The following is a 25382-nucleotide window of genomic DNA, read 5'->3' as shown; positions in this document are numbered from 1 at the left end:
TTCTCAGTCCACCAACACCATACAACAGAGTATCTGCAAGTTTCTAGTACAGAAACTAGTAAAGAAGTTTCTACCACCACCACAAGGGATAAAACTTGTCCAGGAGCAGCTCCTGCTGCTTTCCAAGGCATTGCAAATAGAAAGCGGTGTCTGCCATCTCACTTGGCAGCTCTGTGACAGCAGCGGGAGAAGCCAGTGGACGCCTGGTGCCGTCAGTTAAACCGGCTGCCCGAGTCCCTCTGGCTGCTGCAGTGTTTCCCTAATACAGAAAAAGCACACAAAAAAGCAGAGAAGGGAGAAAAGCGTCCTCTTCACAGGGAGCAAACTCTATGAAAGCAGGAGTGGGTTAAACCCTTTTTTGCTTTAAATGGGAATTTACGCAGGACATTCGTCTGGAGCGTTGCATGGGTACCTGCTGTGAAGAGCAGAAAGTTTTTATATTGCCACCTGCCCCATACAGATACTGTAAGCACTTTTCCCCTTTGCAGGCAGTGGGAATGTCACAGCAGGGTTTTAAGACATCGTGGCAGCTACTTGCAGCACAGGTCTCCTTTGGACTAGGGCAGAACAATTTCACCTGGAGTCAGTATGCACAAATCCGTCACGCAGACAAGAAAACAATTTTGTCTTCTAAGTCGTTTCAGCTTTGCACTATTTATAGCATCCCTGTAACATATTCAAACAGAAAGTGACACTTCTGCTTGAAGTGTGTTTCTCTGTGTAAACAATGACTCAGTAATACAAGGTATCTGTTTGAAACAAATTTTATTAAAACCATGTGTACATGGCTTTTGATTGGTAGTTGTAAGATTATCACCGTATTTAAGTGTACAGATTGCGAAAATGTAAAAATGGCATTATTTACTTGCTTTAAAGAACCTAAAATATTTTCAAAGTGTTTAAGCGTGGTAACTGAGTATATACCCCTGTAGATGACTCTGCAAATTGGTAGCTTTACAGAAGGGTTAATGCTTTGGTACTGTCCAGAAGAAATTAGAAGTCTCTCTTTACAATGACTTTGCATGCAGTAGCTGGATGTATGCAATGCGGGGACCATAGACAATGCCCCTAAGAAACAGGTATGAATATAGGAATTTATAGCTAGGGAATTTAGACAGGAATATAGGAATTTATAGCTAGGGAATTTAGACAGGAATATAGGAATTTATAGCTAGGCATACAAAGTATGCCACAACAGCATCAGGGGGGTGAAACAACAAATGCAAAATATATGTTCAATATTGGATTTTTTTTTCCTTCAGGACTCAGCACCAACAAGGGTGAGTGGATACCTGAGAATGACCTGAGTTCTCCTCTGCTGGCAAGACAGGTTATTCCTCCAACACAGGTGTTTTAAATAAATCCTCACAGGCAGCCAGCCACTTGGTGCTTTATGGCTGTTGTGATTTAACGTGGTAGGCAGCTAAACACCACACAGCCGTTCGCTCGCTCCCCACCAGCGGCTTCACCCCCCGGCCCTGGCCAACTCACCCCATTTTTTTGGTTCAGCATGATGTCATATGGTATGAAATATCCCTTTGGTCATTTTGGGTCAGTTGTCCTGGCTGTGTCCCCTCACATCTGCTTGTGCCCCTCCAGCCTCCTCACTGGCAGGGCAGTATGAGAAGGAGAAAAGTCCTTGACAGTGTAAGTACTGCTCAGCAACAACTAAAGCATCAGTGTGTTATCAACATTATTCTTATCCTAAATCCAAACCACAGCACTATCCTAGCTACTAGGAAGAAAATTAACTCTATCTCAGCCAAAAACAGGATAATGACAAATACTGGAAATAGGAACATGCTTAGATGCACTGGCCTACCCTACACCTCTTCAGGCCACAGCAGCTCCCTCTCCTACCAGTCCCCTCTACCTTCCATAGGAAGAGGTCAGGGCTGTTCTCACAGTTCTTTTGTACACCCCTGCATACCTGAATTTGAAACGTGAGTATTGAAATAGCATGTTCTAAAATATTTGCTTATTGTGGCCTCATTGTGTTGATAATTTGAAGACATATTAACACATGGATAGATAAATAACCACATAGTTTAAGAAACCTAGATGTAAACAAGAATCAAGAATTACCATGTTAATTCCCATATGTAAAAGGCACTAGTTTTCCAGACTATGAAGAATGTTCTACCTTCTGAAAGTAATAAGATATTCAGGATATGCCTGAATGTCATTAAATATGACAAACATTGTTGGATTATATACATTATCAACCACGCTGTCGTACAGGTCAGTAGGATCTGCTGCGTGTTTTGGTGGTGGAGTAATTAGTCCTCCGCTCCCAGCACAATACTCCCCAGTGAGGACCCGAGCCAAGTACATGTATCTTCTGCCGGTCATATCTGGTCTGGAGTAAGTATCCTGAGCAGAATAACTTGCATCAACGGCAAAATAGGTTCCTTTTCCAATGGCTGCAGCTGTTTGGAAAGATGTTTTCAAATATAGTTAGTGTTCTTATTCCCATAAGAATCTCTAAAACTACAGGGCCCCCCCCCTTTATTTTCTTTTTATACTGCAGAAGTTATAAATTTGGTTAGGGTTTAAAAAGCAACTTCTAGTAATAATTCTTTGTATCACAATCAAATATGAATCCACTTAGATGTTGGGTAAGTATCAACACTCAGGTTTTGACTGCCCTTTTATATGGGAAAAAGGGTTCCTCTCTCTGTTTAGCCTGCAATTTGTCAAATTGCAAATCTTCAGAGCCTTTTCAACTTAAAATTACTAAATAATTGTAATTAGTTTTCTAGTTACACTTCACAGCAAGAAGTTATAGGAATCACATTTCTCTACCTGAGACAGATTTCTTTTTTCTGACAGTGGTAGAAAGCTGTTCAGGCTAGACAGGTCCTTCCTCTCTGACTGCTCTGATCTTGGATATTTTTGCATGGCTATGTATCATGGTTTTAGCTGGGATAGAGTTAATTTTCTTCACTGCAGCTGGCACAGTGCTGTGCTTTGGACTTAGTATGAAATTAATGTTGATAACACACCGATGTTCTGGTTGTTGCTGGGTAGTGCTTGTACTAGTCAAGGACTTCTTTAGCTTCCCATGCTCTGCCAGGGGCACAAGAAGCCGGGAGGGGAGGGTGCACACCTAAGAGAGCAGATTCAAACTGGCCAAAGGGATATTCCATATCATGTAATGTCATGCCCAGAATATTAACTGGGAGGACCTGGCCGGGGGGACTGGCAGCAATCACAGCTCAGGGACCAGCGGCACTGGGCAGCGGGTAGTGAGTGGTTGTAGTGCTTGGGGTTTTTTCCCCCCCCTTTCCTTTTTATTCTATTATCATTATCAGAATTATCATTATTTTATTGTAATTATTAAACTGTTCTTATCTCACCCCACAAGCTTTTTTCTTGCTTTTGCTCTTCTGATTCCCTCCCCTGTCCCACAGGGGTGGAGGCAGTGAGTGAGCGGCTGCATGGTGTTTAGTTGCCAACTGGGGCTGAACCACGACAGTCCTTTTTGGCGCCCAGCGTGGGGCTGTTAAAAGGTGAGTGAGTCTTGCTGATCACTCCTTGGCTCTCCAGTCGATGAATGAGCTCTATCCCAGCTAAAACCATGACACTACACAGCCTGACAGAAGGGAAGCGTGCCTTTCTTATAATAAATCGTGGCTGAGATGGAGAGGTGGACATCGATACTCACAGGCAGAGAGAGAACATAGGGATCTAGAGCTCTTGCTTCCTGAGTAAATCCAACCTCCTGGCACTACCAAAGAGAAGGAAAGCTAAACTACATCTCCTCTGGTCATGTTTTAAAAAGAAATGGTGGCTGCCACTTCTATCTGTACACAGCCTTATAGATTCTGTGTATATAGGGCTTCATTTTCTCAAGAAAATATCAGCGTAAGTACCTCTAGAGGATCCAGACAGGAAAATATCTACTTCTGGATCCAGACCACACTGAAGTGTCAACTAGATCTGAGTTAAGCTGTCTATCTCTCTCGAGATCAAGTCAGCCCCAGGCATGTACAATTATGTCTTAAGGAAGAAAACATTAAAAAGAGAAAGTAAGGACTATTGAAGTAAGGTTGCAGGACCTCTAGGAGTGACTGGCACCTCAGTTCAGCCCAAGTTGTTCTACTTTGGATCCTGTCCTTCATCTTTGAATACTACCAAATAAACATAAAATGACTGTACTAGAGGAACTGGCCAAAACAATCTTTGAACTAATGCAGAAAGCCCTTCTGCTAAGTATTTAACAGTTATCCCTAACAACTATTGAAGGGGAAGAATTAATTAAATAAATTGAAATTAATTTGCATTAAAATGGTGGGGGAGTGGGATCTTCTGATTCCTTGTGCTGTCCTTATCTTTGTAGGCACTGTGAGAAGTATCTGCACCTGTACTTTGCTACCTGCCTTTGTCTAAGAAGGGAGGAGATACCAGCAGTTAATGGTTAGTATCTCAGCTTAGGATGTTGAACAGCAGTCCTTTTTCCTTTCTGTAGACAGATCATACAAAACATTTCTCAAAAGCTGCCCAGGCGTGACTTCAGAGTAGGTGAGCTGCTTCTGACACCCTCTAGATGGTGGCATTCATCAACAAGGGGTTAACTGAACAGGTTAATTCTTCTGTCCATATAGACTATGCTCTGGAGTTGTTTATTATTTTGTTCTCCAACTTCATTCAGTCTTTGTGTTGTGCTGACAGCACTAAAACGTTAACATTCCCTAGCACCGCATACATATTTAGGAAATTAACTGCTTTGGATAATGACTCACCATTCTTTCCAGCAAACCCACGATTAAATCCATTGTAGTTGATAGTGTTCAATGAGGATGCAGCTGTCCCATGAAATAGCAACTTCTCGTTATTTTGATTTTTATTCTTTGTACAGAAAGAGCTTTTTTTGATTTGGTATGTCTGCCAGAGGAAGGGATTTTGTATTCTTTCAATCTGCAAAGTTACAGAATAGAATTTTATTTACACTGGTAGGGACCAATATTTATCATGGCAGGAAAGCACTATAACCAAACCAAACTAAAAGACAGACAGTAATTTTCACTATGCCCTGTTAGTGTGTGGTTTGGGTTGGGGAATTGAATATGTGAGCCTCCTGAAAAAAATCAGAAATCAGAGTAGCTTACAAGAGGTTTTCAAGCTTGGTAATTTTTGGCATACAATTGTCTTGCCTAGTATACCAGGTACACAGACAGTCATGGTAGCTGTGCATTGTCATTTTTAGAAATAGGCTGTTGTAACTCTGCTAGAGGCAATGATTTAAGACGCCTTCTGTACATCCTAATCATCTTTACTGATGATATTCTCACTAAAGGGTCGACTGCAGCAATAGCATTAGGTTGAATTTAAGTTTCTCTTCATGATCTCAGCTTGGAAGTCAAAATTACTTCCTTTGCTGTGTAGCTTAGCACCCATAAGAAACTCCTATGCCAAAAAAAAATTGGTGGGAGGATAGATGTTGCTGGCTCCCCTATGCCAACAATGTGAATATTGCTCTGGGGGAAACAGTGTATCTTCATCAAAGTGTAATCTTAAAGGCATTGGTGTAACAGCTTTCCAATGGAAAAAGACCTCATGTCATTACTTGATTTTTTCAATTGTTTATTTTTTGTTTATATTTTGTTCTATTTGTGTCTTAGTGATCATGCTCATTGATTCTCATGATGGAAGAAAAATTTTCGAACACATATTCTCACTCAATTTCATTGTATTTTCTCCTATTTATTGCTCCTCCTGATTTTGAATAATTCCATCTTCTCCCTGGCAATTAAATCTCTGTGCACTGTGTTGCAGACTTTTCAATAAGCAGAATCAAATCTTGACACTTTGGTTAAAACCAACACTCTAGCCTGAAAGGCTCTGGGACTGATAGGGAAGAAGTAGTAATATAGTAAAAAACTTTATGGCCAGTCTGCCAGGACTGTGTGTTCTCCTTTGTATTCTGAATGCGTTTGCTCATGTGTCCATTTCAATACATTTCAATTTCCTAATTGGAAATACCACATTAACTAGTGACTACCACATTAGCTGAACATAGCCAGCCTGAAGACTGATGGTCACTGGTTTTGCATTATTAGAAGGCAGAAATAGCAGGACAACTCTTAGGAAATTTGATTTGATTTATATCCACCCTGCACAGTGCTGGGGAGACTGACATATGAAAGGTATATTAGGCTGCAGACACCTTACAAAGAAATATTTACAAAGTATATTCATGTTTTTAGCTCAAGAATTCACTCACCCCCCACTCCCCACCCCCCCCAGATTTCACCTTCTCTATGACAAAGTTGGGACAGGTTTTCTTAAATTTCCTCTGAACATTTGCATATTCTGGACATGACGGCTGGAGATTCACCAGTTTGACCCGTTGTCCCTGCATGTCTTCCCACTGCGGAGGGAGCTCTACTGGCTGCCTATCTGCAAAACAGAGATTGCATTATCATCACAGATACCTAGCTCAGTTTTGTATGCACATCTTACAAACCAGCTGCATATAGAGGGCTGAGAGGACAGTACCTTATGCAATACTTTATTCCAAGAATACTCTCTCTATTCAATACATCACTGGCTCTGTAATGCAGTGTTAAGACTTTACATTTTCTCTAGTCTAATTATCCCCATATCAGTATCTAAAACAAGTTTGAAAAACACAGAATTTTACACATTCTTCATACACCACTTCCTTTGGGGGAGGGGGGAAGGAAGGGGGGAAAAAGGAAAAAAAGAAAAAAGGGGGGGAGGGCAAAAAGAAGAAAGGGGGAAGCAGAGAAAGGGCGGGGGACAGGGGGCAGAGAGGCGAAGCTATGGAATAGCTTACTACTTTGGAATACCTGAGTTTGCGTTTAATCAGAATTGTCATTCAATAATCACTATTAAAGTTTTTTTTATTAACAAAGTTGTAATTTACCTTCGTTCTTCGGCACACGTTGAATGTTTATAGTTCTTCCTTGGTCATCATTAGCCTGTAGAGTATTCAGATCCACCTTGTAGTTCTTCTTGTTAATTTTGACAGTAAGATGTGTTTTTTTAGCTATTTTGGCATCCTCCAGCTGCATATTTGTCAGTTTATCAAAAGCAACAAAGCTATCATTGCTTCCTGGATACCTCCATTCTACCAGGTTATAAACAAGTTTTGCCTTGGATCGTTCTTCTTCAATCTCCTTAATTTTTTGGATCATTTTTTGAACTTCCACAGAAACAAACCAGACGTCCCTGCTAATACCAGAAATTTTAATGTGAGGGGGAGAAAGTTTATTTTCAAGCTGAATGGTAACTTGCTTTCTTCTCTGGAGATCTGCCAGAGTGTCAATTTGCCTCTCATCAAAATTTTCAATTAGGTCATCTGAAATAATGTTTTCAAATTGTTCCTTTAAAATTAAGTTCTTTATCCAGGACTCTGTTGCATCCACATCTTCTTGGCTTTCTCCACAAATTTGAAATGTGGCTAAATCAACTTTCTTCTCCAAAGCCACGGGCTTTTTCTTCTCAGGGGGTTGTTTTCTGCCCCCAAAAAATGCTGTGAAGAAATAGATGTTAATTATTACTTTTATTTAAAGATCTTTAGTTTTATGTGCCCATGCACATGGAAAACCCACCTACTTACATTTAAACAGAGACATCCATGAATCTCTTGTGGATGAACCTGAATATTCTATTTTCTTCATGCTTTTGTAAAAATCTCTGAGCATATTTGTCTGGAAAATGACGATTTTAATTTTTTTCAAATACTGCACTGATCTTTTGCTTGCAAATTCCACTATAGCATCCAACATGTTATCAGCTACCTTTGCTGGATTCTGTCCTGCCTGACCTAAATAAAAATAAAAGGCATGTATCAGTGAACAGTACTTAAACCAAGGCAGCATCCAGAAGACAGAGACCGTGTCCCCAGCTAATGCAGAGCTGGTGTCCCTCTCTTGTCCCCATTATGCTTTCTGGCCAAAGCACCAGGTTTAACCTCAGCTTTACACCTAAGCCTGTGAGCTCCAGGAGTTCACACCCTACACAAGACCCAGGAAGCCCTCTGGGATTCAACCCTCATTTACTCTGAGGTTCCAACGAGCACTTCAGCCTTAGCATCCTCCTAGTATTTTTAAACCCACACATCACTAACAGAATCACAGAATGGTAGGGGTTGGAAGGAACCTCTGGAGATCACCTTGTCCAACCCCCCTGCTTAACCAGGCACACCCAGAGCAGGGGGTACAGGAACGCATCCAGGAACGCTTTGAATGTCTCCAGGGATGGAGACTCCACAACCTTCCTGGGCAGCCTGTGCCACTGCTCTGGCACCTGCACAGGAAAGAAGTTTCTTCTCATACTGAGGTGGAACTTCCCACATTCCAACTTGTGCCCATTGCCCCTTGGCCTGTCATTGGGCACTAATGAAAATAGCCTAGTCCTAACGTCCTGACACCACCCTTTAGATATTTATAGGTATTTATGAAATCCCCCCTCTGTCTTCTCTTCTCCAGGCTGAACAAATCCAGGTCTGTCAGCCTTCCCTTGTAAGGGAGATGCTCCAGTCCCCTGATCATCTTCATAGCTCTCCACTGGACTTGCTCAAGCAGTTCCCTGTCCTTCTTAAACTGGGGTCCTGAAACTGGACACAGCACTCCAAATGTGGTCTCACAAGGGCAGAGGAGAGGGGGAGAATAACCTCTCTCGACCTGCTGGCCACACTCCTTTTAATGCAGCCCAGGATACTGTTGGCCTTCTTGGCCAGAAGGGCACATTGCTGGCTCATGGTCAGCTTGCTGTCCCCCAGCACTCCCAGGTCCTTCTTAATGGAGCCGCTTTCCAGTAGTTCAGTCCCCAGCCTGTACCGGTGCCTGGGGTTGTTCCTCCCCAGGTGCAGGACCTTGCACTTGCTCTTGCTGAATTTCATGAGGTTCCCCTCAGCCCAGCTCTCCAGCCTGTCCAGGTCTCGCTGAGTGGCAGCACAGCCTTCTGGTGTATCAGCCACTCCTCCCAGCTTGGTATCATCAGCGAACTGGCTGAGGTTACACTCTGTCCCTGCATCCAGGTCATTGATGAATATATTAAACAGGACGGGGCCCAGCACAGACCCCTGGGAAACACCACTAGTGAGAGGCCTCCATCCAGACTCTGCTCCATTAATCATGACCCTCTCAGTTCTGTTGTTGAGCCAGTTCTCAATCCACCTTCACTGTCCACTCATCCAACCCACACTTCCTTAGCTTGCCTGTGAGTATGCTATGGGAGACAGTGTTGAATGCCTTACTGAAGTCGACATAGACAATATCCACTGCTCTCCTTTCACTGACCCAGCCAGTCATGCCATCGTAGAAGGCTATCAGCTTGGTCAAGCATGATCTCCCCTTGATGAATCCATGTTGACTACTTCTGATAACCTTCTCTATCCCCATCTTTAAACGAGGTACCAAAGTCAAACTGAATCAAAAATTAGTGGAGGATTTCAGCACAAGCCTACAGTGTATTTCAACATACAAACAGAAACATGAAGCTCAAAACAACTGCTCTCATTCCCCTACAACAACCCTGAAGTGCAACCTGAAGCTTATCCTGAAACATTGGTGGGACCCTTGCCAATTTCAGCCACGGCATCCCTTGGACAGCCATCATGACACCAGCATGCAGAAGATGTTGGCACTCCAGGGGACCTGCCATAACTATTACTGTAGAGTCCAAACACTGACCCACGCACCAGCTCCTGCCCTAATCTCACATGCTGAGCAAGGACCAGCTTGCGATTTCTTTTTCCAGTCAAGGGGAGCCTTGGTCTGGGAAGGATACCCTCCTTTCTCCAAGCCCTGCTCCCCAAACCAACAAGAAGCTTAAGCCAAATAAGCTAGCCTGCCTTTAGCCCCACACTGGAGCAGGGCAGCTGAAACAAGACCTATAAAAAGTGTAAACTGTGGGTATTCTGTACCCAGCCCACAATTTCCATAGTTCACCAGGCTAGCTTTTGGTCTCAGGACAACTCCAGCTTTCTACAAACCCCAACCCCAGCCCTTCTGTGGAGCTCAAATCCAAAAGCAAGGTCTATGGGAAGTTTGAAGAAAGGTGCAGGGCGGCCAGCTAAGATAAACAGTCTGTTTTGGGGCAGAATGTCTTTAATGGAGCAATACCTTCTCTTTAGGTGTTCTTGCTCAATCAATATTGACTGTGATATTCATACATTTAAAAAAAGCAGCATTTTTGAAGTGTGCAGGTGGTCTTTGAACTGACCACAATGAGCTTTCACAAATCACAGTTTACAGAGTTTCTTGTACAAGTCTACTGTTATCTATAGCAGAGGTATTAACCTTGTCCCAGTTTCTGAACTACCCCCATCACAGCCCTCATTGTTTTCCCAAGGAGAAGCAAACCTGTTCCAATTGCCGGGAAGGCGACAGATCTGTACATCATTAGCTCACACTCGTGAAGGACTTTGGAGACCTGACTCTTCACGTTGTTATTGTGAATCAAGTGGATGATTTTACTGCATAACAGCTTTCCACCTTGTGTAGTAATAAAGCCACTTTGAAACTGCCCAGCTGGAAGAGAGAAGATAAAGAAGGAGACAACATTTTTGAAGCGGCTACCTCTTCTGATAAGACAGCTGGTTGTATTGATGCTAGCGTGCACTGAAGTAATACACAGTAGAAGAGAAGTGGAAAAAGTGGAAAGAAGTCCACTGTAAGCTATACTCTCCTGGTTTTAGTTGATTTCAGTTTTCTCTGTAAATATTCTCATTGCAGAACTCCTTTGAGAAAGTAATTCAAGTCACTGCGTGTTTTCCAATTTCCCTGAGATCTCTGCTACAAAGTAGTTTCCTATTAAATACAACTTCAGAAATTATGTTGAATTTAAATACAGCTCACTTTTATTTAAAAGCGTGCCAGCAAAATGCACACAATTCATTTATATGAGAAATCCTTTCTTATGCCCCTTCCTCCTTTAAAACTCAAACTCTTATTCTGCAGAAGAGCTGAATGATTAAAATAATATAATTAAGATAATAACCAACTGATCTGAGAACTGTAGTATGGAACCTTTAAAGAGATGTTTGTGTTTTTTCAGAGCACTCATGTTTGGTTACAAACACCTCAAAATGGAGTCCTATTGTGAGGATGAACGGACTGATGAACACAGAATTACATACCACTTTGCTGGTCACAAAGGCAACAACTGACTGTAAGATGCCCTGCATGTGCCAAGAGCAGGGTGATAAACGGGGAGAGCCTGCAGAGCCAAAGGCTGGAATAAACATCCAGTAAACTCCATCTTGAAAGTTAACTTTTGGACTCGGAATACATTCTGGTTGCATAAACAAAATGTTCCTGCTCTTTTCTGTGCTCGTAAGGGTCAACCACAGTGAGCTGGGATTTTACTGCTTTACTGGCCTGGCAGAATGCAGACCACAGACAAAAACTCACGATCAGGGTGATAAGCAGAGTTACATTACTTCAATAAAAAATAATTATGTACTTGTGAACATCAGCCCAGATTTACTATTAGCTTTTAAAAGCTAGTCCTGCACATGCTTACACCAAAAGACAGTCTTCCACCACTTTGCTCAGTTTCAAAACTTCACCTCTCCTATAGCTGACAATAAGTGAGCTTGAAAATTATGCTCAAGTCAATGGGACTGTTTCTGTTCTTAAGTCAGGAACATGCATGAGTAATTTCAGGGGTAAAGAACTTAAACTGGATTAATTTCCAAGGATTTATTAGCATCAGAAAACTGTAGCCATCTTCTGTTCAGCTGTGAAAAGACGAATTCTCAAAGCAGGCATCACAACAACAGAATTTTTCAAAATTCCTAAAAGTGAAAGCTTTTTTTCAGATAATTATACTATCAGAGTAAAGAATTACAAAACAACTCCAAGTTTTCAGAGAGAACAAAAATAATTTAATCAAACAAAATAGTATGCTTTCACATACCATATTGAGCACATTCTTCTTCTACCTCGGAACCAGCAGCATCCATAACTGCTTTGAAGACCCCTTAAATTATACAAGAAAAGCATATGCATTCATTAAGTCAATTTAGCTATTTCTGCTCAAAACTCTACGCAACTTCTGTACTCTACAAACACCCCAAATTCTCACAGGGCAAGATCCCATAAAGTGGAAAACCTTGCCAGTTCCCCTAAGTGCCCTCCATAACACACTGTACTGGCTGCAAAGATAACATTGCCTTCATTATTGATTAGAAATCATTAAGAATAACTTCTATTTCATCGTTTCATGAGCCAACAGTATGCCCCTCACCAAACTCTGTTTACTTTGAATTATGTCATTTGACGTCCTTCATGCTTGCAATTCACAATGTCACCAAGAGTCCTCTGCTTCTTACAGGTCAATTCACTTAACCAGGGCTTTGGTTTACAGTAGAACATATTAGGACAAGAGCAGTTTTGCAGAATTATATTTGATCTAGAAGTCACCTTTTCTTTAAGCATTTTTGTTTTTAAACAAGAAAAATCTGGTCAGATGCCTTCTGTTCGAGTAGTTTGGAAACTAACTGGAATATTCAGGACATGTAAAAAGATCTATTTCTTCACTAATCACAACTCTCTCATCTCAAAAATACTTCATAGAAGTTTCCCATATGGACAATTCTTCCCCCTCCCCCCTTCTAAAAGCTAGCACAAATTTATCACTAAAGAGCTACATATTCAACACAATACCTGATGTGGCATCAAATGTTGGATTTGATACGTTTACAATAACCTCTGTATCCTCCTTGGTAATATCTCCACTAAGTACTTGGAGCGTAATGGAACCAATCTGCATTTCATGAACTCCCAGTACTTCAGTTGAGACAGGCCTAATGAAACCTGCAAGGGAAGGAAAAACACATAGAAACACGTCTCCTCTAGTTTGGGGTATTATTCTCTTCTATAGATGGAAACGTCAACTTATCCTTCTGAGGAATATGCTCTAGATCAATTTGAGGGACCTAGAGAGTCTCTGCCTTTCTCTTTACTCTGTTTCTGAAAGCAGGAAGGCACCATGTTCTTCCCATTTAAATACAGTGAAAGTGAAACCAGTTAATGTAAGTCCAGAAAGCACTATCTGACCTGACCAGCTCTGTAACAGTTTCCTGAATTAGCTCTTACAAGAAATGGAGTACCCAGCTTAAGCATTGCCAGTAATGGACAACCCATCCCACTACTTTTGTAAGTTATTTCATCTTTACCCTCACAGACTGTTCCTTACTTATATAATTCTCATTTCATCTTCACGCTGTTAACTTCATCTCACTGATACAGCAACTGAGAAGAGTTATATATTCTTATGGATAAACCTCTGTTGTTGATGCAGTTCACTATTTTTTGCTACTGTGTCACACTACCATCAATAAATGGAAGTGAAATTATCCATTCTGTATCTCTATATAGGAGATTAAAAGTACAGAAATACATGTTATTTATGGCTTGTTTGGCAAAGTGATACCATATTCTTATACCCTTTGAGTAGGACAAACTAACGGTTCACCTACCAGGATACCCTCTCCCATGTGGTAAGACTGGTCTCACTAAGAGATGAGCATTCCCTTAACAAAAGAAATTCCTCCCTAAGATTTTTACAAATGGAACTTAAGAATGCCAGTCCATTAGGAGGAAAAAAAATGTGCCATGTCTTGATGACGTTTCATCTGTTTCCTGATACGTATAAATCCACTTTACAGTATTCACATTCTCCCCTGTGTCCCACCTCCTGCCCCTACGCAACTTACTTGACAGTGGTGCTGCAGCATTGCAACTTTCAGCTACCCTATGTTCCAGTTCAATGGTAAAAGCCTAAGAGAAAAAAGGTATCAAAGATATTATTTCAGATTTTATATATTGAATATTTCTATAATTAACAGTCACGCAGATCTTGCAGAGCCCTCTGATGCATTTTACAGTTGTGTTTCGGTATCATTAATAACAGGGGAAGCTGGTGTGATAATAGATACTGTCTTTGCATTGCCAGAACTCCTCTGCCAAAAGATAAGCGAGCATCTACAGGTGTTTACAGTGCCAGCAGCAGGGCCGATTTTGTCTGAAGCCTGTGCTTGCTGAGAGATTATATTTCAGAGACAGTGAATGAGACACTGGAGAGACATCCCACTCTCACCGGCCCACAGCAATAAGAAAGTGCTAAATTATTCCCTTAAGAAAGCAATATAACTGAACTATATTGTTAAGGTGTAACTAGAACAGTATGTAACAGACAGCTTTGTCCCAAGAACTACCTGAATATTATCCGTATCTTTTGGATTCAAGAGAAAATGAACTTCCTGGAGAGTCTTCCGAGTGCATCTACTACTGAACTTGAATACCACATCAAACATTAACTTAGAAACAACGGGTTTTGGAAATCCAAATCCTCCAGTTCCAATAGCTGGGAAAGTGATCGAATTCAGTCCAAGTTCTTCAGTTTTCTCCAAGCAGGAATAGACTATATCTTCTAGGGTCTGTAAAATACAGCAAAGATTTTTTTTTTTTTTTAAAAAGGCATCCTTTATTATTTGTTCCATAGAGACTATGCTGGTATGAGAAAAAGCTTTCAGTGCATCAAGGCATCTTTAAGGTCACTCAAACAGAAGTAAAAGGAGTTGAGTCATCCAAGCTAACTATTTTAAAACCTGAAACTTCAGGATAGGATCCGAAATAAATCTGTTTTCAAAATAAATGTTTTTCTTTTTTTTTTCTAAACAATTAAAGTGTACCTCCAGGGTCTGTCCTTTTCCTCCACCCCACACAGGAAGTATGGCATGAAGCACGGACTTGCAGCGCAGAGCACATCCACTGGTGCAGAGCACACTCCCTTCACCAGCAACCTGTCTTTGTTTTTCTCTGTCAAACTCCAGTTGGAGCTCTGGTCCAGCCGTTTGCAGCAAGGCTTTGCAAAGAGGCCCCACGCCAAACTTCAGATCTGCACCAACACTGTTGACAATAACATCCGTCTGCAACAAAATTACAATGAAAATACCTATAGCCAGACTTAAAGTAAAAACATGCATTGAGACTAGTAGCACTACCAAAGCAACACACAGCACAAAACCCATTATGCCAATAGAGAAATAACCTGGTTTTCAGCACAGCTGCTGCATACCGAGTATTCCTGGACATGTACAAAACCTACAGTAGGCAGCATCAGACCCACTGTGAGTACCAACACCACAGGTACCTATGCTTGAGCAGGTTGTCATCCATCCATACAGGCAGAGCTGTCAAGCCCTCAGTGGAGGTAAGGCTGTGACTCGCCTCATCCCAAGCAGACGCCAATGCCTGGGCAGGTGAAATAAGCCCAACGTCTGCAGTCTGCCTCATCCCCTCTCCCCAGACCCAGCCTTTCCTACATTTTCTCGTGAAGAACTGCTGCAGTATTGCTCCTTCTTCTCTACCATCATCACAGGATGCAAAATATATGTATTGTATAAGTTACACATAATGTAGAAAGTTTAATGTCCCTTTCCTCCTTTTCACTGAAGCGCGGTTGTCTATACCTTACCAGAAAAGCAGCACCTCATGCACCAAAATGAGGTGAAGGCAGGGTGTTGTGCTCTCATGAAGTAAAGCGGGCAAAGCCCCAAAGCCTGGTGTTTGCCTTGGTTTTTTCCACTGGAGATGTTTTAATTACAAAATATTTTAAGTGCGTGTCATATTGAGGTTTTTTAACATCTAGTGTTGCTCTTCTATTGGAATAGGCTTTTACAGGCACCAAAGCAACAACTGAAGCAACTACTATTGAAACAACAATAATAATTTAGGGAAATTTGTAACTCCCAAAGTTTAAAAATCAGAGGCTGTCGAAAAAGAGAGATTTATCAAGATGCACTTTGCATCACTGAAGAAAAAAACATACAGGAAATAAACTATGTCAGAGGTGAAAATTCAGTCTTGGTCTAGATGAACAGTAGTTAAACTCTCGTTTGCAAAAAAAATGAAAAATGAAAAATGGGGGAAAGAGTAAGTAGTATCAGGTCTAGACTTTGGGAAAACAATCTAAGCGTGCACTCTTCTATGGGGTCACTTTTCTAGAGCTCAGTAACTTCCTCATAGACTGTGTCTTTAATCCATCCAAAAAGAAGGTAACTAATAAAATAAGCTACGTCCTGCCTGTTAGTGTGACTCAACAGCAGTCCAGACAGGTGCTGATTTCCTGTAATATCCAACCTAGATAGCTACAGATCATATAAATACTTTTAGAAAGTATTTTAATTTTTCCATTTTAGGAAAAAAGCAAGTTTGTTTTACATGTTGACCTTAGATCTGGAAAGTTAATATAACAACTGGGGGCGAAACATCCTGAAATTCACAGCTGCCCACTAGGAACAGCTACAGAGTGACAGATCCCAACCTGAAATCCATCAGTTTTGCAAGCTTGCATCCTTGTTTAGCTAGCACATAGCCATTGTTTCCTTATGTAGCAATTGCCTTGTAAAACAATATAACATACTGCTCTTCTTTTTCTATTTAAATTTAAAGAAGATCTGCACATCAAGTTAGAGAGGAAGCAGAAAATTAAAGACCTACCGTGGCTTCCTGAATGTTCTTCTCCTCTATTCGGATGCGAAGTCCTTCATTTGTTGTAACCATCTGTAGATCATCCCCAGCCATCTGCAGATCCTCTCTTCTCTTCTCCTTCTGGCTTTCCCTCTGCTTATGGTTTTCCGAGCACAGTGTCCGTGGTATCGGGGAGGATGATTTAGCTGTAAACACTTTTTTCACTGTCTCACTCAGAACCTGAGCTGTTTCTTCCACGTTATCCACAAGATGAACCTCCTTCAAGCTGCTGTCCCCCATGGATTCTTCTAAGGTCTCCTTGATGGAGCATACAATTGAATTTGCACACATCTGCAGTGGGAAGCCAAAAATCCCTCCACTTATGGCAGGCAGAGCTATGGAACGATGATTGTATGTCTCAGCTAGTTGCAGACTTTTCTTCACTGTCTTTCTTAACAAGTACACACACTTTTCTGCTTCATCCTTCCTCCACCTGGGCCCAACAGCGTGAATGACGTTCTTGCAGGGAAGTTCCCCAGCGCCCGTGATAACTGCGCACCCAGGCTGCAAACTCCCGTTCTTCCTCACCAGCTCGTCGCACTCCTTTTGCAGCTCTGGACCAGCCGCTTTTAACAGTGTCTCAGCAAGGCCACCAATGTGTTTTAACTCTTCATTAGATGCATTTACCACAACATCAACAGGGTAATGACACAAGTTACCTTTATACACTGCTATTACAACTCCATCTGGCAGCACTTTCTTGTAGTGAAGCTTTCTTTTCTCTTCACCAACTTTTTCACCCTGCTGTTGCTGCTGTGGTTCTTCTTCTTCCAGCCTAATCAAACACCTAAATTTCTGGTTTGCCTCAAGAACACATAAATCTTTCTTCTCAGTGAAGAACTCTTTGGCTCCTGGTTTATCAATTGGCACATTTTTTGAGTAAAGGGATGAGAGAATTTTTTCAAACGTGGTGACTGCTTTTGGCACTTCTGCTCTTGGTCCGCTCAGGGAAATACATGGCGTCTTGGTGTCAAAACGTACCGTCACACCTTTCTTCCTCAGTTCAAGACACACACCTGATTTTTCCTTCTCTACAAACTCCACTACCACTACCGACTTAGCCAGGATTACTTTTTCTATGCATGTGTTTCTATCTATAAAATCATAAAGTTTCTCATAAACTTCTGATACAGCCTTAGAAAAGCCAGCAATAATCACTTCATTGTCTTTTCCAACAGATTCATTAATGACTACACTCTCCTGGGAAGAATTGTACTTCTTACGCAAGGAGGCAAGAAGACTCCTCCACTGCTCCTTTTTAATGGCCTCACCATCCCCCACGTTGATACACTTATACTCTAAGTCCGTCTTTATTTGCTTTTCTGCTTCTAAAAGATCTTTGGAAGCATCTCCAAATAGCAACACAGTATCAACCTCAAGCTCATAAAAAGCATTAATTTTTTTCCTAGTGAATAATGTCTCTGACATTTTTTTATTATCCACATGCTGTAGATAGTACAAAACATGGGAATCAATGGTAACTGATGTACTCGGCATGTTCAATACCTTTTCCAGTAAGTCAGCTTTGATTTTATATACTTCCGTAGGTAATCCACACAACTGAACAGTTTTTTTGGTGTCATCATAGAAGGTCTTTAAGCACGGATATTCTTTGTGAATATTCTCTTCCAGCCCAGAATTGTGCAGGACAGCATACTTCCCTGGCATCACTGGCACAGAAATTTCTATGCTTTGTTTTTCCCTTTCACTTTGCTGCATGGCTTTTTCCATGCATTCCCTCACTTCTTTCTCTGCACTGTCCACTGCTGCTCTGTTTCCTGCAATCACCACCATCTCCTCGGAAATATCAGTTATGATCAAAGCAACATCTTTCACCAATCTGTTTTTCACTTCTTCCCAATCCAGTGAATTTACTTTACACTTTATAGCTATGTAACGTGACATGGTACGCGAGAACTCAGTAGAAGCATCTTGCTTCCATGTCTTGATCAACTTTATCATTGGCTTTTTCTGCTGAGAGAGAGATGATGATGGGCACAACATAACTTCTGGGTCTGCACAGTCCATCTGCGGCCATTTTAGCTCACAATGGCAAATCGCCATTTCCTTGTTTATGTCTTCCATCAGTTTAGCCTGCCTTTGTAAAAACTGCCAGACATATGGATCTAGTGGTACCCCAATGGGGTCTGGCATCTTGATAGTTGGTCTTTCCTCTCCATAAAGAGCTGTTCCCAGGGAGGGGTAATACGGATGCACAGAAATCAGCGTCTGTTCTAGTAAATGCTTCTTTTCCAAGACACCATTTAGATCTAAAAGTTAGAGCACATACATACAAAACGCACACGTCATTAATTTCAAATCAAGCAAATGACTATGTTCTTAGAACTATTACATTGAATAAAATAACTCTTTTTTTCATTTGAAAGAACTATTTTTGTCTTTCTGATTTCCAAACCACTCTGTAGGGGACAAGATAAGAGACTTGGCTCCAACTAGTTTGGTAAACTTGCTTGTGCCTATGTTTACCTGTACAGCTACACCTTGCTCTCATTTCCTAAGGCGACCCCACCACAAAGCAGGGCCATATCAAGGTACTACTGTGAAATGCTCCTTACTCTCAACTTAAAATAAATCTCTTTGTACCAGTGCAGTTTTCCTTCTCTTTTGGTATTTCAGTTGGAATGGACAAAGGAAAGGATTCTAACGTTGGGAGGGACTTAAAACCATATTGCAACAATCCAAATTACATACTAACTTAACATACAAAATATTCTTAAGCAAATTCTGAGTCAGAAGGAAAACAATCACCTGGCAGATATCTTTTAATTAAAAGTAAAGTAATCTACTAAGCCAGGAATCTCCCAACACAGTATATTTACCAGAGGTTGCGCTGGCACTAAAATGAGACAGTAATTCGACACAAGGATTACTCTTTGGCTCTATTCTTCCCTGATAATGAAGATATTTGACATTAATTAGTTTCTGAAAGCTAACATCATTGACAGATCCTGCTTCCTCTACCTGTAAGTACAACTAATGTTGCATTGCAGATAAAAACCTCTGTAAATGGGGAAAAAACATCAGTGGGAACAACCCACACACAAAGTAGGTATTCAGGTGAACCTTTGGTAACATAAAAAGCCAGAGATATTCTGAAACCCTAGACACGTAGCAGTATTTCTAAATCCAGAGCACCTCCCAGGAACAGGACAGTGTATGCTGGCTTTAGCAACAGCAAGCCAGCCTTCTCCTAATGCCCAGATTGCAGTAATTTTCTTTCAGGGCCTCCACCTGGGAGCACTTTGGTCAGGCAAAGGAGAGCGTTACCTTTGAGATCACAGAAAGTAATGACAGCCGAGTTCTCCTCAGGGAAGAGCTGGACGTCTGACACAGGCCCCCCTCCGTTCCGTGCACTCTCAAAGTAAACAGTGAGGTAGTCTGTGGAAATGCTGGCCGGTAGGTTTTCAGCCTTGATGCTCTGGGTCAATTCAAGAAGCCTGGCAGTCAGTTTGAATTTTTTAACTCTCTTGTTTTGTGAACATTTTTTAACAAATTCTTCAGTGTCTGTAAACAGAAGAGCAGTGTGAACTGACTGTGTTTTCCTGGGTCATTATCAGCCCTGGCTATTCCTTCTGGCAGAGAACAAACTGAGTCTACTTCTCCCTGTATTTGGAACAATTGTCTTTGGTGCCAAATAACTCTATGCTGTAAGAGAAAAGGGGAAATGCACGCAGCCATGTTACTCTCTGCTGTTCACTACCACTATATTTCTGTTCCACTCTTATTCATCTCTTGTATAAACTAAGCACTTCTCCCTGTTTCACTGTCTTCTCAAATGGAGACTTTACATACTTCAAAAATTTGCAGAACTCATCTCCACACTCAGTCCACTTCTAATTCTTCTCCATCTAACCCAAAATAAGACAGAGACAATGAAACATTCTCATCCAATTTCAATTAATGAAGATGCCATGATTTTCTTTTTGCAGTGTAACATTTGAATCACAGGTAGTTTCATGGAGTTGTACATAAGACTTACATCTTTCCTGAGAGACTGCAGTCCAGGTACTTTTTAAAAAAAACAAACACCTGTGAATCTCTAATGGGAGAGGAATCAAGCTCTGAAAGCTATTACTCATACACATACATGGAAACAAACTATGATCTTCATCCTGTCTTACCAATACTTTTTATAAAGGTAGCTACAGCAACATTTATTTCAGGTATCACTTCCACAGTGAATTCATCATCTACTGACAGGCCGCTGATGTTCTCCAACAGCATACGTAAGCATTTTGGGCTGCATCCTTGTATGTTTTCAAACACCACTGAAGGTGAGGTCTCCGCAGACTTTTCTGCAACGTCCTCCACAGAGCCAGTTTCCTCCTGGAGTTCACTGTTTGGAACAAAACTCTCTGCTTTCTGCAAGGCTTCTGCATCATCTTCAACAGAAAGAGAAATAAGCCACATGTCATATTATTACACATCTCCTGGAATAAACAGATATTTCTACTCTTTCTCTCCTTTCCTTTCCCAGGGAAAGAGATCATCTAACCAATCAAATACTGCAGGGTACCCTGGGACATTTTGGGATATTCTGTGGGGCCGCAGGCAGCTTCTTTGGTGGCACAAAAATAGCCATGAGCAAACAAGTCCGAGGTCACTGGTATGTCTCCAGGTTGGAGACTAAAATAAAATAAAATAAATTGAGATAATTGGCCACAGCTGCTTAGGTGTTGGTAAGCATTGCGAGAGACCCTGCAGCCTCTGCATCTGTTTCTCAGCCCGGGTGCAGGCATTACAAGCCTGAACATAGTTCGGGACATCCACAAACACCACGGGCCACCAGTAGCTCTGTGCAACTCGATGCAAAGCCTCCTGATGACCACTGTGCCATGCCATCAGTGCAGCATGACAGTGCTCAAGGACCCACATCCACAGATGGCTGGTGGGGGATGCAACAGATTTTTGTTGACAGAGAATATAACAGGGGTGCCCACCAAGTAACCCCAAAGTCCAGCAGCTGCTGGAGGAAGGCGTGTCTCCAGCTTCGCAGAGAGATGATGGTGAAGGCAAGAGAGAATCTCTGAATGGGAACAACATGCTCCTCTGCATGCCTGAGTAAACTGAAAGTGTATGTGGCAACACAACTGCCCCACAAGTCATGGAAAACGGTGATCACAGTCCACTGCAAGGTGGTGGGGGACTGGCACAGGCCAAAGGGCACCCCAAGGTACTCAGGATGGCCACACTCACTAACAAAGGCAGGTGTCCCCTCCTTGCCCCAATGAACACAAGCAGGAGCATAAGCTCCCTCTCAGTTTGGTAAACCAGCACATCCCTGTACCACGGCAGGGAAACAAGTGTTGAATGAAACCCTGACATTCACCACCCTCAATGTAAACCTCCAGGGCCACCCCTCTGACCGTGGCAGAGGCCAGATATGACTGAGGGGAGAGGAGCTTGGTGGAGCAGTTGTACACATGACATGGGGTATGGGGGTAAGGTCTCTGCTTGCTTTTGCTTAAGAACACTCAAAAATCCCCAAATCCTGAGGCAGGGCCCAACAGGCTGGCTGTGGGGGCAGCCCCAAGGGCAGAAACAGATGTGGCGTGGGAAGGCTGGAGGAGGTGGCAGCACAAACAGGCTGGCTCTGCCCACTCACTGGGTTTATGAGCTCTCCTGAGGTACAACAATAACTGATACCAAACCCATAACATTTACAGAAGATAGCTGCTTTTGAAGGCCTACAAGCATAAGCCTGACAAGAAGAAAACAAAAGAAATAACTGCAGAAGCCATATCTCTACAGACACCAGTAGTTAATTTCTAGATCACCGACAGGAATCATCTGCTCCACTGTGTCCAATGAAGAAAGTACGAAAAAGCCAAACCCGAAAGCTAGGCTGACCAACAAAGCGATTAAAAGCATCATCTGGAGATTTTCAGGGTCCTCTCTAGTATAACTGAAAAACAGTACATGACAACTTTGAGTACCTAATTTTGAAATGAGAAAAAACACACAAAACAGCACTGAGCCATACAGAAAGGAGAAGATATGGGGGTAATCACTGAAAAAAATTCCTGATTAACTAGTCTGTCTTGGGACTGAGTATTTACTCTTCATGGGTACGGGTATATTTGGGTACGCAGTGATGTTTTCTGGATCACTTTCTGAATCATGAAGCTAGCAGAATATTGCTGAAAGAGGACCTAACCGAAGTCACTGAGGTACTGGGGAGATGCACCCCTTGTCTTTACAGACTCTCCCAGCTGTAGGTGCACAAAGACACTAGGCCTGGGATTAAGACCTTCAATCTAGATGTTTCTACACAGATCTTATCTTAGAGCAGTTATGCAGGATAAGGGAACTAAATCCCTCCCTAGAGCTGCTCCTCTGATTAAAAAGGTTATTTTAGAAGCTCAAACCAGGTATGTAGTCTAAGTCTGGCAAGGTGAACTCCATCCTTGGTGATCAAGTCTACGGTGTTGCTGGCCAGACATCTTTCCCCATATCACCTGAGTCAGGCTGCCTAACTCGGAAACTTTCCGCACAACTCCCCACAGAACTGGAGCTCTGTGTGGAAAAAAGCACCAACATTTTCATTTTATGAAGAATCAGCACATGGATCGATGAATAATATGTTACCTCTTGTCTGAAGGTTGCTCACGGCATCCAGAGCCTAAAATAAAATTAAAGCAAAATATCAGTGACTGATTTGATACTCTCACCACTACTTCAAAGCTCTGGTTAGGATTAAAATTCTAATTCACCTTTGTGGGAACTAATTTTTCTTCAAATATCTCCTCTTTAGCATCTAGTGCTGTTTCAGGCTCTGTGACAATCAAATTCAATTCTCCTTTTCCTCCCAAGTTCAGCTTATGAGACTGCCTCTCAAGAACTCGTTGCTTCACTAAATAAAACAAAAAAACCCCAGTGACAATCTGAACAGAAATACAACTTCAAATTACATAGCACTTTTCCACTGTTACAGTAGCATTTATATACTGTCCCACAAAATGAAAGAGTTTTAAACTCATAACACCAACGCAGCATGCACAAGAGATTATTTCTGTAGAAAAACACTAGAGTTGTGAAGCAAAGCTCCACCACACATTTTGTGGCTGGTGCCCAGCTGGCAGCCCCGCACTGGGGCTGCAGCACGAGGGTCCTGGCACCAGCCCCATGCCCTCTTCCACCCAGTGTCAAAATGGCTTGGGGCTGCATGTCCTGAACTTACCAGCTCGTTGAGCCAGGAACTGGGAAGCATGATAAAGCAGAAAAAAACCAGAAGTGTATATATTTATGCACATACATGTACATGCATCTATATGTATACATTTAACACAACTGCAGCTAAATGCTTTCTACTGTGCTGCAAGTTTTTATAGACGTGCATGTTATATATGCCATATTTTTAATATATACCTGTAACTAGAGTAGATGTTTAGTAACATAAGCTTTATTATTGCAAGTGCACTCTTGAGAATATTACCATGCGTCAAAATTAATACGTATCCTGGTAGGATACATTTATTAATTTACAGCCTAGAGTTATGCAAAATGCAATCAGGAGGCTAGTACTAAGCACTGAATTTAAGCATATATATAAGCAAATGCATACTATATAGCCTATATTATGGGATGTATATCACATTATATACTATAGATTTGTATATTAGATACTAGGCAGCATATATTACATCACACGCAATAATGAAAGTAGTACAGATATTTTAACTTGCAGAAAGTTAGGCCTTGTGAGTGACACCTCGCAGCGCGTTCCCCCCCGCCGGTGCCAACGCACTACCCGCGTCCCGGCCCCTCCGCCCGTGGGAGGCGGGCGCGCAGCCCCGGACCCCCTCAGCCCGACCCCCGCCCCGGGCGCTCACCCTCGGGGTGGGCGAAGCAGACGAGGAGCTGCCCGGCCGCGGTCCCGGCCCGCAGCTCGCACTCGCCGCCGCCCGAGCGCTTCTGGCTCTGGAAGTAGCAGAGCAGCTTCTTCCTCAGGGCGGGCGGCGGCTCGGCGGCGCCCCAGTCGCCGCGCACCAGCAGCGGGAAGGCGCCCGGCCGCTGCCCCGCCATGGCCGCCCAGCTCCTTTCCCCGCTGCCTTTCGCTTTCATTTCCCGGCCCGGCGGGGCGGGGCGGGGCGGAGTGGCCCTGCCCTTCCCGGCAGGCGGCGGCGGCCGGCAGGAGGCCGCGGCCGGGGGCGAAGGCGGGAGAGGCGGGCGCTGCGCCCGGGCGGGGCTCCCGCCTCCGCTGCCGTCTGTTGCGACACGCCCGCCGCGGGCCGGCTCCTCCTCAGCCGCCCCAGCGGGCTGGCGCCCCGCGGCCGGCTTCACGCCTGCTCCGTCAGGCTCCTTTTTCCCACCAGAATTTCCCAAAACGCCCTAAGCTGCCCCAGGCGCTCCCTCCACGTTATGAAGTGTCCTCTCCCTCCCTGTGCTGGGAGCTAGAAGCCCATCGCGCTGTGGAGGAACAAGGTCCCCTTATACTCTTCCACCTCCTCCCTTCATTTCGATTATCATAAACTCATTTGGAGAAGCCGCACCTTTTCTCATCGCCTGCCCAGAGCCCAGTGCTGTAGGCTTCTACTCCGTGCTGGAGGCCCCAGGCACCTGTAATGGGAGCACAGGTGAAAAAACACCTTGGTCTCCACAGCTTCTTGTGGTGACAGAGAAGCTGAGAAAGATGCGTTACCATCTGCAGCAGAGAAAGTTCAGAGTGGTGTAAGTGGCCCATCTGCTGCAGCAAAGCACCCCATGCCATCACCTCTGGCTCCTGTCATGCTGGCAGACCAGTGACCATGCGTAGATGTTGCAGGAATTGACTAAGTCAGGTTATTTTTAAGGCAAAGCTTAAGACTTTTGGCCTCCACAGCCGTATCTTGACTTCAAGCAGTAGGA

The 25382-nt window shown here is 42.8% G+C and overlaps 1 protein-coding gene across 1 annotated transcript; it reads right to left on the bottom strand.

Moving 5' to 3' along the window:
* Positions 1 to 748: 748 nt before the first annotated feature.
* LOC104052250 (protein mono-ADP-ribosyltransferase PARP14) lies at positions 749 to 24626 on the bottom strand. The gene is made up of 17 exons (XM_064451157.1): positions 24368 to 24626; positions 23249 to 23388; positions 23124 to 23157; positions 20657 to 20917; positions 19803 to 20039; positions 16485 to 18784; positions 14675 to 14911; positions 14198 to 14419; positions 13697 to 13760; positions 12645 to 12794; positions 11896 to 11958; positions 10338 to 10505; positions 7589 to 7795; positions 6893 to 7501; positions 6257 to 6402; positions 4746 to 4920; positions 749 to 2429 (listed from the first exon to the last, which is right to left on the bottom strand). The coding sequence occupies exons 1-17, from the start codon at positions 24597 to 24599 to the stop codon at positions 2140 to 2142; spliced, it is 5535 nt and encodes a 1844-aa protein (XP_064307227.1). The 5' UTR covers positions 24600 to 24626; the 3' UTR covers positions 749 to 2139.
* Between the last annotated feature and the right edge of the window lie 756 nt (positions 24627 to 25382).

This window comes from Phalacrocorax carbo, chromosome 5 (assembly GCF_963921805.1).
Source record: "Phalacrocorax carbo chromosome 5, bPhaCar2.1, whole genome shotgun sequence".
NCBI classification, from domain to species: Eukaryota; Metazoa; Chordata; class Aves; order Suliformes; family Phalacrocoracidae; genus Phalacrocorax; species Phalacrocorax carbo.
The sequence above is the reverse complement of the archived record's forward strand: the minus strand, read 5'-3'. Positions and strand labels throughout refer to the sequence as shown.